The 14,127-nt window shown below is 43.2% G+C and overlaps 1 protein-coding gene across 4 annotated transcripts in view; it reads right to left on the reverse strand.

The window, feature by feature from the left end:
- ABHD6 (abhydrolase domain containing 6, acylglycerol lipase) overlaps nucleotides 1-14,127 on the reverse strand; it is a 41,248-nt gene that overhangs the window by 20,088 nt on the left and 7,033 nt on the right. For 2 of the 4 annotated variants that reach the window (XM_077858356.1, XM_077858355.1), the window contains exons 2-3: nucleotides 9,932-9,996; nucleotides 4,554-4,705 (exon numbers count right to left, since the gene is read on the reverse strand). In XM_077858356.1, the coding sequence (XP_077714482.1) occupies nucleotides 4,554-4,672 (119 nt within the window). In that variant the 5' untranslated portion in view covers nucleotides 4,673-4,705; nucleotides 9,932-9,996. The remainder of the gene's footprint in view (nucleotides 1-4,553; nucleotides 4,706-9,931; nucleotides 9,997-14,127) is intronic. The other 2 variants (XM_077858357.1, XM_077858358.1) reach the window with 2 other exon arrangements.

Below are 14,127 nucleotides of genomic sequence, written 5' to 3' on the forward strand. Positions count from 1 at the left end.
CTGTATTTGTTGATACAATAGTAAATATTTTTTTGTTGTTGTTGGTTTTTAAAATTTAATTTATTTATTCATGAGAGACATGGGGGGTGGGGAGATGCAAAGACATAGGGAAAGGGAGAAGCAGACTCTCTTGCAAGAAGCCCAACGTGGGACTCGATCCCGGACCCTGGGATCACGCCCTGAGCCGAAGGCAGAGCTCAACCGCTGTAGCTCAGCAACCCAGTAAATAGTATCATTAAATTTTTTTTTCCATTTTCTATTTTTTTGTTGCTGTCATATAATAATACAACTGATTTTTGTTTACTTATCTTGTATTTAGCAATCTTGCCAAACTCACTTATTAATTCCAAAAAATTATCTATAGAGTTCCTTTGGACTTTCTATGAACATGTTCGTGTTATCTGCAAACAATGCTGGTTTTCTTTTTTTCTTTTTCAATCCTTGTACATTTTTCTCTCCTTTGATTCCTTACCTTTATGTCCCAACTGAGGTTCTTTGGGAAAATAAAAATCTTTAAAAATCCCAATCTTTTTCATCCTGTGAATATTCTTAATATTCTGCACAAGAAAAATCAGAGCTGCCCCTGATGTCACCCACAGTGGCCCCAGCATCTCCAGCTGTGGTTCTCTGTTGACTCCCAGTAAAGCATTTGGTGCCTCCTACAGGGGCAACCATGGTCCACGCTGCTATGCAGACAGGCTGGCCATGCTCCAGGGACACTGAATCTTAGAGAGCTGCTCCGAAGACCAGCCATGGTCTACTAGGGACACCTGTTCTTGTTTCAAAGGGGCTCAGAAGATCCCAGAGAGAAGTCTAGGAGAGAGCCTGCTGTGATGATTACACTGCACCATTGTCTGGCAGAGCAGCTCGGGGTGTTTGGGACGCCCAGCTAGCTCTGCTGCCTGCTATTCCTGTTCACATAGTAATCCTGAAAATTAACCTGGCCAATCTAGCTCTGCAGAATGAATCCACTGGTGGTAATAATGGGCAGCTAAGCAAATAAAGGCATTTGGAGGTGTAGCTGTGGTTAAGGAATGTAAGTGACTCATAGTAAAGCTGTTCATCCCAAGATACCCACTGTATAAATGTCACTTGTAGTGAGGTGAGATGAAGAAAACAGGCTGTGCATTTCAGTGGGGGTGGGAGGAGGAGGAAATCACAGGATTTCCGACAGCCTTCCACAATGGCACCATGTACCATAATCCCAACCCTTCATGCCACAATACAACCTGGCACAATCCAAAAGATTTTCTAGGATTTTCATTCTCTCCAACCAGCTAGGTTTATTCTTGGCCTGTGTGCCTGAGTTCATAAAATCAAGAGCACTGTATTTGTCCTCTGGCTATAGCTCTGAGCTGAGTGACAGGCATGGGCAGGCTTCAAGATCACATGCATCTGTACTGTCATTTAATAAGGGACTGAATGCTCTGCTATGTGGGGCCTCTCAGGGCTTTAGTGGTATTATTGGTTGATAAAAGTGAATAATTTGCCATGTGGCTTATTCACAACAGGCAAAAAAGTGGAAACAATACAAAATGTCCATTTAAATACATATTATATTGTATAACCACACAATGGACTAGAATTTAGCTATAATCATAAAGTACCAACACATGCTGCAACATGGATGCACCGTGAAAGCATGCTAAGTGGCAGAAATTAGACATTAAATGCCACAAATTTTATGATCTCATTTACATGAAATGGCTAAAACAGGTAAATCCAAAGAGACAGAAGATGTAGTTATAGTTGCCAGGGGATGAAGGGACAGGGAAACTGTGAATAACAGCAAACAGGTACAGGGATTCCTTTTGGGAAGAGGGAAATGTTCTGGAATTAGATAGTGGTAATGGTTGCACAACACTGTGAATATATACGTATATATATATATATTTTTTTACTTTTAATTGTTTAAAAATATTTTATTTATTCATGAGAGACACAGAGAGAGACAGAGACATAGGCAGAGGGAGAAGCAGGCTCCCTGTGGGGAGCCCGATGTGGAACTCAATCCCAGGACCCTAGGATCACGACCTGAGCCAAAGGCAGATGCTCAATCACTGAGCCACCCAGGCATCCCTTATTTTATTATTTTATTTTATTTTATTTTATTATTTTATTTTATTATTTTCTTTTTTTAAAGATTTATTTATTTATTCATGAGAGACACAGACTGAGAGAGAGAGGCAGAGACATAGGCAGAGGGAGAAGCAGGCTTCTCACAGGGAGCCTGATGCAGGACTCGATCCTGGATCCCAGGATCATGACCTGAGCCAAAGGCAGGCGCCCAACTGCTGAGCCACCCAGGCGTCCCTATTTTAATTTGCTTTAGTAATCTCTACACCCAACATGGAGCTCAAACTCACGATCCCAAGGTCAAGAGTCACATGTTCTTCTGACAGAGCCAGCCAGATGCTCTAATGCCATGAATATATTAAAACTTGAATTATATGCTTTAAAATAGTGAATTTTATGTTTTGTGAATTTTAACTCAATAAAAGGTGAATTATTTGCTACAAGGTTATTTTTCTTTTAAAAGCTTGAATGGCGGGGGGTGGGGGTGACTGGGTGACGGGCACTGAGGTGGGCACTTGACGGGATGAGCACTGGGTGTTATTATATAAGTTGCAAATTGAACACCAATAAAAATAAAAAATAAATTTATAAAAATAAAATAAATAAAATAATAAAATAAAAGCTTGAATGTCAAAATTATTCTGACACTCCTAACTCTGAAAGCCTCTTCCTGATGGCCTGGAGGAAGCTGGGGATTGAGGGACTACACAGCATGGAGGCTGGTTTCCACACGCAGTGGGTGGAATCAGCCTCTATATAATCACACCTCTGTCTGCAGCCATATCCATGGTTACAGGCCACATCACTGAACTGCGTTCTCTGACTTGATCTGACTTAAGAAAGATGGCATTTGTGTGCAGAGGTCCAAGGCACCTCTGGAGGGCCACAAGGGGCCTGGGACTCTGGCCTCTCCATGTCAGGGGCCGTCCAGGGGCCTCGGCCCCAAAGCACTCCTGCCACTCATGCTGCAGGGCCACGGCACTAAGGCAGCCAGCATCTCAGCTTTGTCAATGCAGAAGTGGGTCCTGGGTGACCCTGGGAAAGGGTCACCACCATCCCCCCCAAGAGAGCGAGGGAGAGTGCAGGATGAAAAACTCCCTTCTGTTCAATTAGCTTCTTTTCAAGGATCAGAGGCTGGCTGGCAGGAGGATAATTCTACACTCTCATGAAACAAAAGGGAGCCAGAAAGGAGAGCAGATAAAGGGCACAAGTACAACCTCTCTGCATTCTCGTCTCTGTGCCCAGAAGGCAATTCTAACAGCCAGGGTCTGGAGTAAATCTCAAAGTGCTTCCCTTTTCCCTAAGACACAGAGAGGAACCAGGTCTATTTTGGGATTGCCTTCGCCAAGGGACACACACCATGAGGCATGGGGGTGATTTTATTTGGTAAATGGACCATGGCATGAAAAGTCACTGAAGCACACCATGAGAAAGCTAATCTCCTTTCAACTGTTAATCTTCTGATTCCATCAACGAGGAAGGCTCTGTTCAGGGCTGTTACATCTTTCACACCTCTCTGGACTTTGTGACAAAGAGAAAGGAGACACACAGTCTTTGGTAGGCTAGAATTTAAGAACATAGTTTAACTGCATTGTGTTCCTTTTTACTTTTTAATATAAATTTACTATTTATGGCAGAGTATATATGGCAAACAGGAATTTTCTGCTTAAGGGAGTGAGATTTACATCACTCTTAAGTTGACTTAAGGTAAAAAGAGTGACTTACTCTAAAGAAAATACAAAAGGAAAGCAGAGGTGTTATACAGATAGGGCAAGAATCATAAAGATACGAAAATGATAAAAATTTTGGAAACTCCTTTTTCTTTCCATCACTTTACTAATGAACCTGTTTAGAACAAATCTAAAACCCATTCTTTTTTATTTTATTTATTTACTTGAGAGAGAGAGAGAGCCTGAGCAGGGGAGAGAAGGAGAGGGAAAAGCAGACTCCCTGCTGAGCAGGGAGCCCCAGACACAGGGGCTTGATCCCAGAACCCTGAGATCATGACCTGAGCCAAAAGCAGACACTTAACCGACTGAGCCACCCAGGCACCCCCTAAAACCCATCCTGTCCTACCCATGCCATCTCCTTTGGCCCTGGTCTAAATTCATTTTTCAGTGCACATCACTGCCCTGTCAGGACTCTACTGGGTCAGAATCCAGCAACCAAGATAATAGCAAAGGAGCTCCCATCACCATACACAATCCTTGCCTGAATACAGAATCCATGACTTTGGTGTGAGGGTGGCTTCCCAGGCAAAGACGCTATCATAAACCAGAAAAGAATTTACCTAGTGAGGCGATACCATCAATTCCTCAAGAACATTCCCTAAACTCAGATAGGTCTTTCAACTTTTCTGTATGTTTGAAATATTTCATGATAAAATGTTGAAAAAAAAGACCACCAAAAGGACAAGCAGAGAAGATGACACTATTATTATGATACTCTTGAACACTTCAATTATAAAATTAACTTACCAGTAGTAGATTCTTATCAGCGCTGAAGGCCATAGGAGAAATGAGGCTACAAACGCCAGGATGGGGATGGCCAGTGTCCCGCCAGCGATCACAAACATGTTAACCACGTCAAGATCCATCCTGCTCTGTGAGACTGGCTGACACCTGTGGGGCTGAAGAAAGCGAGTATTGAAACTCTGTCTCAAGAGAAAAGGTAAAGAAGCAAAGTAGAAGACAGAAGAACCCAGAGTGAGGGTAGAAGTCAAAAGGGAACAAAAGCTGACAAGTGCTTAAAGAATTTGAACAGGCATAACAACCAGATATAACAAAGAGTCCTTGAGAAGATCCTGGATTTTTTTTTTTTTTAAGCTATAAAGGACATTATGAAAGCAAATGGGAAAATCTAACTAAGGACCAGATATGATAATGATACTGCATCAGTGACATACAGTTGTTGAGTTTGAGGGTGAAATTGTGCTTCTGTTTGTACGTGGGAGGATATCTTTGCTCTTAGGAGATGTATGTTGAAGTATTAAGGGGTGAAAAATAGTGATTTTTGCTACTCAGTTTGTTTCTGCTGCTCACTCTTAAAAATTGCGGAAAAAAAAGGGGGGGGGAGAGGGAACATTAAAGCAAATATAATAAATGCTAACCACTGGTGAATCCAGGTGAAGATTACATGGTATTATTCTTTCAACTTTTTTGTAAGTTTGCAATTTTTAAAAAAGATTTTATTTATCTGAGAGTACGGGAGAGCATGAGCAGGGGTTAAGAGGCAGAGGGAGAGGGAGAAGCAGGCTCCTTGCAGAGCAGGGAGCCTGATGGGGGGCTTGATCCCAGCACCCTGCGATCATGACCCAAGCTAAAGTCAGATGCTTAACCGACTGAGCCACCTAGGCACCCCAAGTTTGCAATTTTTTAAAATTGAAAGTTAGAGAGGACTGGGGCACCTGGGTGGCTCAGCTGGTTGGGCATCCAACTCTTGATTTTGGTTCAGGTCATGATCTCAGAGTCGTGAGATCCAGCCCTGTATAGGGCTCTGTGTTTAGCGGGGAATGTGCTTGAAATTCTCTCTCCCTCTACCCCTCCCCCCGCTCCCACACACTTGTCCTCAATCATTCCTTAAAAAAATTTAGAAAGGACAGAAAACCTAAATGACAGAAATGGAAGCAATGTACATGTGTACCTGAATGCTACTATCAGTGAAAAGATGTGTGACATCATTGGGTTCATCTAAGGTGAGGAACTAGTCACTGGGTGTCAGGGATAGAAGGGAGACTTGTTTTTCACTGTCTACCTCTAAAATCTTTTGGTTATTTATCACTTACACATGTATAGCCTACTAAAAAATAAGTAATATACAATAAAAGAGTGAAGAGAGAACAAATCCAAACAGCAGAGTTTTCAGTGCACTTTCTGAGGTCTTCTTGAACACCTCCTGGGCACATCTCAAGGCCAGTATGTGGGTACCAGGAGGCCAGAGACTACTGTGCAGCCCCAGCACCTCGACTATGGCCCAACGTATTTCTAGGTGATCTAGAAACCACAGCTGAATCAGTAGCCCCTTCTCCATCCTGTCTTATGAATTCACAATACAGTTCATTTTCTCATGAAATAAGAAATATTTCAAGACCCATCATTCTCTCTAATCAAGAGAGTAACTCTTGTATGGACCTCTACTCCAGGTATGCATGGACCTGTATGCCAGGTGTGGGCCTTTGCAACCTGAAGATGCCCAGCTGCCTATGGTAAGAGTGCATTTCACCAACCAAAACAGGGACTCTTTTTTTGGATTTTTATTATTTATTTATTTATTCATGAGAGACACAGAGAGAGGCAGAGACACAGGCAGAGGGAGAAGCAGGCTCCCTGCAGGGAGCCTGACATGGGACCTGATCCCAGGACCTTGGGATCATGACCTGAGCCAAAGGCAGATGCTCAACCACTGAGCCACCAGCTGCCCCCAAAACAGAGACTTCTTCAAGAAAAACCATTAATATCTGGCAAACCCCGCCCTTATATTTCTTGTGAAATGAAGAGGTCTTTCCCATATACCTGTGTCAATTGATCTATATTTCAATTTTATAATGAATTCATGATGGTATTGGTATGGTATGACCTTACTGAACACAGGGGCCAGATGATAAATATTTTGGGATTGAGATCCCCATCGGCTCTGTCACAACTACTGTCGTTGTACCGAGAAAGCAGTCACACACAGCATGTAATAAATGAGAGTGACCATATTCCAATAAGACTCTATTAGAAATAAGCTACAAGCTGAATTTGGCCTGCAAGCTGAAAGTGATCAACCACTGGTATGGAACACCAGTCCTGTCCAACAGGCAAGGTGGGTGTTTTATGCCATTTCATAGGCTGAGAAAACTAAGGCACAGAGAGGTTAAGTAACGTGCCCAAGGTTACTCAGCTGGTAGAGTCATGATTACAAAACAGGTTTCTGCTTGGACACACTCTCTCTGCACCAAGCTCTACTTTCTCTAAATTATTTTCAAGTGGCCTTTTTTCTGCTTTGTAAGCTCTTTGCTATTAAATACTCACACTTGCTGTCATTCCTAATTTCTTCATGAAGATACGACATCTCCACTCTTACAATTTTTAATTTAAATTTTGTTAGTTAACATATAGTACAATATTGGTTTCTCCCATTTACATATTTTGTTCTGTACAAAGAGGTTGGTGAACAAGCCACTCACAGTCTTCGGATGGCTGGGGGAAGACAGAGGGCACATATAGATGGGATAGATGGTTCTTTTCAGCCACACGCACACGCTCTATCTGGGTACACTCTTGAATCTGTAGGGATGAAAGCCTTCTCAAGGGCAGAAGCACTGTGTGTGCTTCTGATTCAACTGTTTTCTCCATTTCTCAGTCAGCATAAACACCTTCAGCAAGTTTATGTCATTGTCTTGTTTCTCCTTCTAGAACCAGAGCTCCTTGAGGGTAGGGCCAGTCGTGTATGTTCTTTTTCAGTGCCAAGAATAGCACAGGACACAAATATGGTGCAGGTGAATTAACGAAAAGCAAAGTTATAAAATGGATTGTTATAAACAATCTTGTTTGTTTTAGGGACAACCAACTATTCCCAATGACGCTGTAAGAGACCTTTTTTCTTTTAGTAATTACAAAACTCCCCGGAGGAGTCACCTATTTAATGGCTGGGTACAATTTACGATGCTAAAAGGCCTCATTGTCAAGGGGTAAGCAAATTACTTTTGGAGTGAAGGGAATGTTATAAATCTGTTTAAATACTGTGGGTCACAAAAGAGTCAAGAAAATAGGAACTGTCAGCTTCAAGAGGACTTTTCCACATTACATAAAGACCTTAAAAAACTGCTGAGGGTTACCATGAATTCCGAATCCTGAGCTGCAGGAAGTTAATTATATGATGTTCTTTTGGACGAGGAACTAGAACATTTTATGCCCAAGGCCGTTATATCACAGACCCTGACATTGAAGATGGTAGCCCCAAGGTGAAAGTATGATCATCATACCATCACAACGCCTGCTACGGATGTCCCAGTCAGCTGGGGGGAAGGTTTTAGCTGGCTCCATTTTCCATTTAATTGCAGAATGAAGCCTTCAATGAAGAGCTTTTGTAGTGGCTGATCAATTCAGCAAGGCTTGGACTTATTACAGAGAAGCCTGCACACTTTCCCTGAGCAGGTCAAATATAGACAGGCCCCTCTCTGCGCCCCCCACCCCGTTTCTCATGAATAAATAAATAAAATCTTAAAAAAAAATAAAGTCAGCTCCATGCCCGATGTGAGGCTTGAATTACGACCCTGAGATCAAGAGTTACATGCTCTATTGATTGAGCCAGCAAGGTGCCCCTGACAACCCTTCTGTTGAAACAAGCACATCTGGTCTGGATCCTGAGATGCTATCCTCTCTCCCCTACTAGATCTTCCTATCATGCTCTCCTCACTCTCTCCATTGGATATTCCCATGATGCTCTCCTCTCTCTCCTCACTGTCTTCCTTTGGAGAGCTCTCCATCCCTGTATCTTCCACCATTCCCTCCTTCAGGAAATTCAAAACTCAACATGTCTGGCCAGAACCCCCTTCCTGACTTTTCTAAAAGCCTGCTTGACCACTCACATGACTCAATGGTCTTACCATGTCCCAGACACATCTCTCCCCCTTCTCTGGACAGTCTCCCATCAAGCTAGCTTCCCAGATTCTTTCAGTCTTCCCATTCCCCTGCCCCCGCCCGGTTACACAGAGGTGGAGAGGCACCAGCACTGGAGCCAACTTGTGTGAGTCTTAGACAAACCATGCCATTCGATACATGACTATTTATTCTTTTTAAGGTTTTATTTATTATTCATGACAGACACACAGAGAGAGAGGCAGAGACACAGGTGGAAGGAGAAGCAGGCCCCATGCAGGGAGCCCGATGTGGACTCAATCCCAGGTCTCCAGGATCATGTCCTGAGCCAAACGCATACACCCAACCGCTGAGCCACCCAGGCATCCCAATACATGACTATTTAAATTTAAATTAATTAAATAAAATTCGGAGTTCAGTTCTTCAGTACACCTGTTACATTTTAAGCGCATGCTAGAGCCATACAAGAAGAGGAGTTTCTATATTAGCACAGCATTAGGGGTTTATACCCCTGAAAGCCTCTTGCAACCAATTCCTTAGGCTGATCTGGTTCAACATATCCTAGGAATGTTGGGAAGGAAACCTGTCCCACCAGGTGTGAGACATTAGGGGCAAATGGGACCACAGCTCCCTCAGCCACCACACTGGGTCTAGGTGCTCATTTCTTCTTGCTCCCATCCTGTCACACCCCTTAACACTTGTTGCCAGGGAAATCCTCACAACTTACACCATGCATTAGGCTGCCCTAGTCTGCTGTGAACTCAGACCACGCAAAAACAATCCCAATCTGACTTCCTGGACCAACTCCCACATCTCTGCCTGCACCCCCGAATGACCAACTCCAGGACCCACGCCAGCCATGTGCAGCCTCATGCTTTACCTTTGCTCAGGTTCTTCCCTTGGTGTGGAGCACTTCCATGTCCTGGCTGCTGGGTGAACTCTTTGCCTCTGGGGCTAATTCAGGTGTCACACTCCCCAGGAAAGCATCCTGGTTCCTTCCTACAGGCTTGGATCTCCTAAACTCCCTTCAAGCTCAGAGCCCTGCTCCTGGCCCAATCCACTGGGGGCTTTCGGGTGTGTATTTGACCTTCAAGTGCCCAAACCCTTCCCCCCAGACCTGCTGAGCCAGAGAAATCACCCACGACAATTGGCCACAACAAGGGTTTTGAGCGAGCTTACAGAGGAGCCCAAGGCTCATTAAGAGCTGCTTTTCTTTTTTTTTTTTCTTTTTTTTTTTTTGGTAATCAACAATGCTAAAAATCCATACTCACTCTTCAAAGAACACAGCCTTCTTTCCCAACTGCTACTGGCTCTGGCAGAAGCTGAAAATGAGATTCTGGAATCACAAGAAAGAAAATGACAAAGCATTAAATCATATTATCATATTAGAGAATATGAATGAAGTGCTAACAGCCACAAAATTGCTGGCTTGGGAATCCCTGGGTGGCTCAGTGGTTTAGCGCCTGCCTTTGGCCCACGGCGTGATCCTGGAGACCCAGGACTGAGTCCCACATCGGGCTCCCTGCATGGAGCCTGCTTCTCCCTCTGCCTATGTCTCTGCCTCTCTCTCTCCTCTGTGTCTTTCATGAATAAATAAATCCTAAAAAAAAAAAAAATGGCTGGCTTTGCTGGAGGCAAAGTGTTCTCCTTAGCACAGGCAAAGTCTAAATATCCTGTAGCTTTATAGCCCACCTCTTGTTCAAGTCACCTACCCTGATTAAGCAACCAGCACAAAGGGCAGGGCATATCAGATAATGAGCCAGGCTTAGGAAGGCAGAAAGGAGGTCAAAGAAGAAATCTGCAGGGAGAAGACAAAGCAGGGAGTGACCTGGGGATTCCTGGGCTGCAGTGAAGAGGAAGACAACAAGGGGGTGGGGTTGTCAGGCACAGTGAGGCAAAAAGGGACCCTGGGACCAGCAAATGTAACTAAGACCCCCAAATAAAGACTGGATCTTGCCTTCTCCATTTAGGATTAGGGTTTATGTAAAAGTTATACTCAGAAAAGAATGAGACGGGGTGCCTGGCTGGCTCAGTTGGTAGAACAGTTGATCTCCAGGTTGTGAGTTCGAGCCTCATGTTGGGTGTAGAGATTACTTAAAAAACAAAAACAAAAAGAGAGAGAGAAAGGAATGAGAAGAAGGTGGCAACCAGCAGGGAAATGAGGATAATGTTTCTACCCGAGTGGCTAATGAGAGGGGACCCCACAGCTCAAAACTAGGGCTGGACAGAGAGCTACTAACAAGGCACCACAGCAGGAGAATGAGGGGCCAGGCGAGAGAAGGTAAATCCACAAAACCCCTGAACTATTTCAGAAGAGTCAGTTAACATAAAAAAGAAAAAGAAAACCATGGAAGTTCTAGAAGAAAGCATAAGAATTGTTTGAAAATACCTTCACAGGGAAAGTCTAAGTCAGATGTAAGACCAGAGGCCATAACAAAAAGATTAACATGTTCACCTCATAAAATGTTTTCAAATGTCCACATGAAGAGACCATGAACAAGATTAAGATTTGTCAATACAAACCAGAGGCAACAGACTAATTTCCTGAATGTATAGGAGGTTCTTACAAATCAATTAAAACAACAGTGAAATCCAATATGGGCAAATGAGCTGAGTAGCTATTTTACCAGAAAAGAAATATAAATGACTCTTGAACATATAAAAAGACCCTTAATCTCATTTATAATAAGAGAACTGCCAATTAAATCTACGAGGTAATGGCAATCTTGATTTATCATACTGGCAAAGAACAAGAAGTTTACTAAGAGAGTGTCACCGAGGCTGTGGGGAACCGACTATCTCATACACAGACACCAACTTCTATTCCCATCAACAAGCCCTATGGAAGGCAATCCGGTAAACATCTGAGGCAATGTAAACCATACATACCTCTGACCTGATCATCTCACTTTTATGAATTTGTATTTATACCTAACATGTGAAATCATGCCTGTGCAAGTTATTTGTTACAGTAGTATTTATGGCTGCAAGAGACTGGAATTAACTCATATGTCCACTTTTAACGGGGCCTGTTAAGTAAATGATGGTATAGCTTTAGAAAGGAGTGTTATGTATAGCCATTAAATACAAATAAAAGTAAATGTAAACCATTAAAATAATGGCCTCCCAGGTTCATTGTTAACTCAAAAAACCTAGGCTCAGGGGCAACTGGGTGGCTCAGTGGGTTGAGCGTCCAACTCTTGATTTTGGCTCAGGTTATGATCTCAGGGTCATGAGATAGAGCCCCATGGTGGGCTCTATGCTGGGTGTGGAATCTGCTTAAGATTTTCTCTCTCCCTCTACCCCACCCTCCTCTAAAACAAACAAACAAGCAAACAAATAAAACCTCAAACTGTAGACAGTGACCAGAATAACAGCTCTTGCATTAAAGGAGAGAGGAGAAGAAGAGCAGAGAGGGAGGGAAAGAGAAAAGATGTTATGTTTATATCTGTGTGAAATGTTTCTGGATAGATACAGAGGAAGCTGGTTATCGTGGCTGCCACTGGGAAGGGAAACAGGGGGACATGGGGAGACAGACAGGGAGACTTGCCACTGATACCCTTTTGTATCTTTTCAATTGCTACTATGTGAATGTATAAGGTTTTCTCTAATTACAAAATATAAGTCCTCAAATAGAATGGTCTATCCTGCATTGTCCAATACAGTAGCTGCTAGCTGCATGTAACTGTTTAAATTGATCACAATTAAATAAAATGTAAAATTCAGTCCCTTGGCTGTACTAGCCACAGCTCAAGTGCTCAGGAGCCATCCTGGACAGTGAACAGAGATCACTTTCACCATCACAAAGAGTTCTACTGGCCAGTCCCAGGCTCCGTGCTAGTGAAAATGGCCCATGAGAGTGAGCAACCAAACCTTAATTGTTCCCCATAAGGGAAGAACTACAAATGTCTGCTGTTAGCCTGCAAATTCCTCTCCCTCTCTACAAGCTAAAAGGCCAGGCTGCCTACTATAAGATAACCAAGACAGGGAGGGCTCCTGCCCTGTGTGACTATCCAAAGGTTAAGTCAGATTGACAGGACTGTCAGTCCTCAAATGTCAAAGTCCAGCACTCTAAGAAAATAAGGATTTCCATTCTGGAACCATACATGCGCATAAACTGGAAATGCTTATCTCCTTTGCGACTCTGGGAGAGGTAACCATAAGATGATCACTCAGTTCCACTTGGTGCCAAAGTGCTAGCAACTGGTTCCCCTTGGGGATTCTTGCTTAAGAACCAGCCAAACCCACAGGCCCTCTGCATTGCTTCTACCACCAGGGGCAGCTCTGTGGGCAAGGAGACTCAGCGTAGCCAGTATGGTCCTGTGGGCAGGGAATTAGATAATCCTACTGCCCGATTCTCTGGAGAAAGAACACACAGTCAGGGGGTGGGGGGAGAGGGAAGGAGGCAGCTGAACTAGGGGCTCAGTTGGAAGGTAAGTGGCTTATGAATCTGGCAGCATATCTTCTAAAAAATTGTACTGGCCAAGAAATAAGGCAATCGAATATGCAACGTATGACCTAATCAGCCTAGCACCTTCGAAATACCAGCCTTGAAAGTCAAGATGTAGGCTGATCTTAGTCTGGCATAACTGCCTGCTTGAAATCAGGCTTAAAACAAGAAAACCCTCCAGGCCAATCTCCTGCTGGATAAAATAAGAGCCAAAGTCACTTGACCATTTGCTTCCAAAGACCCCCACGTCTTCAGGCTCTCGGGAAGCTCAGAACCAGCTTTTAGTCCAGCACTTCTCCCTCGGATTAGTGTAGATGCATGCACTGTCATCAGCTGAGGTCACCTCTCAAAGGTAAAGTGCTAGAAAGAGCATCACTTAAGTGATTATTTTCCACATGACTGAAAAGAATTAAAATAGCCCTCTATATGGGTGTGCAATCCCAGCAGGCCTAAAATAGAACCTCAGCACCCAGAAAACATTCTCCCATTGCTGAATCTGTGCTTCGAAATAAAAGGAAAAGCGAGGAGATTAAAGAGGGTTTTGTCATTTCTAAAGGAGGCGAAGTTGGTCTCTAGCATTTTCTAGCTATGGGAACAAAGTCGGTGTTAGACAAAAAGGAGCCCTGTTATCAAGAGCCAGGAGGTGTTTTTTTGTTTTGTTTTGTTTTGTTTTGTTTTGTTTTAAATCAGGACAAGATTTTTGGCTTCCAGCAGAAGTCCAGCATTCAGGCCCCTTTGTGAGCTGATCCCCACCTTCTTTCTAGCCAGAATCTCCTCCCAGAGGAGATCTCTGTAACCCTGGAGAATTAGCATCAGGAAAGGGGACACGTGGTGAAGCCACATAGGGCAAGTTCACAGTGAAGAGAAAAACATGGTTCTGTTTAGAACTTAATCTAAAAAAAACAAAAACAAAAACAAAAAAACAAAAATCCAAACATCAAATATATTCTTAAAAGCAAAAGGAAATGTTGAACAAAATTAGGTCATAACTGCAATCCTGTGCTAATTCTTAGAACA

The sequence above is a fragment of the Canis aureus genome, chromosome 19, assembly GCF_053574225.1.
Source record: "Canis aureus isolate CA01 chromosome 19, VMU_Caureus_v.1.0, whole genome shotgun sequence".
NCBI lineage: Eukaryota > Metazoa > Chordata > Mammalia > Carnivora > Canidae > Canis > Canis aureus.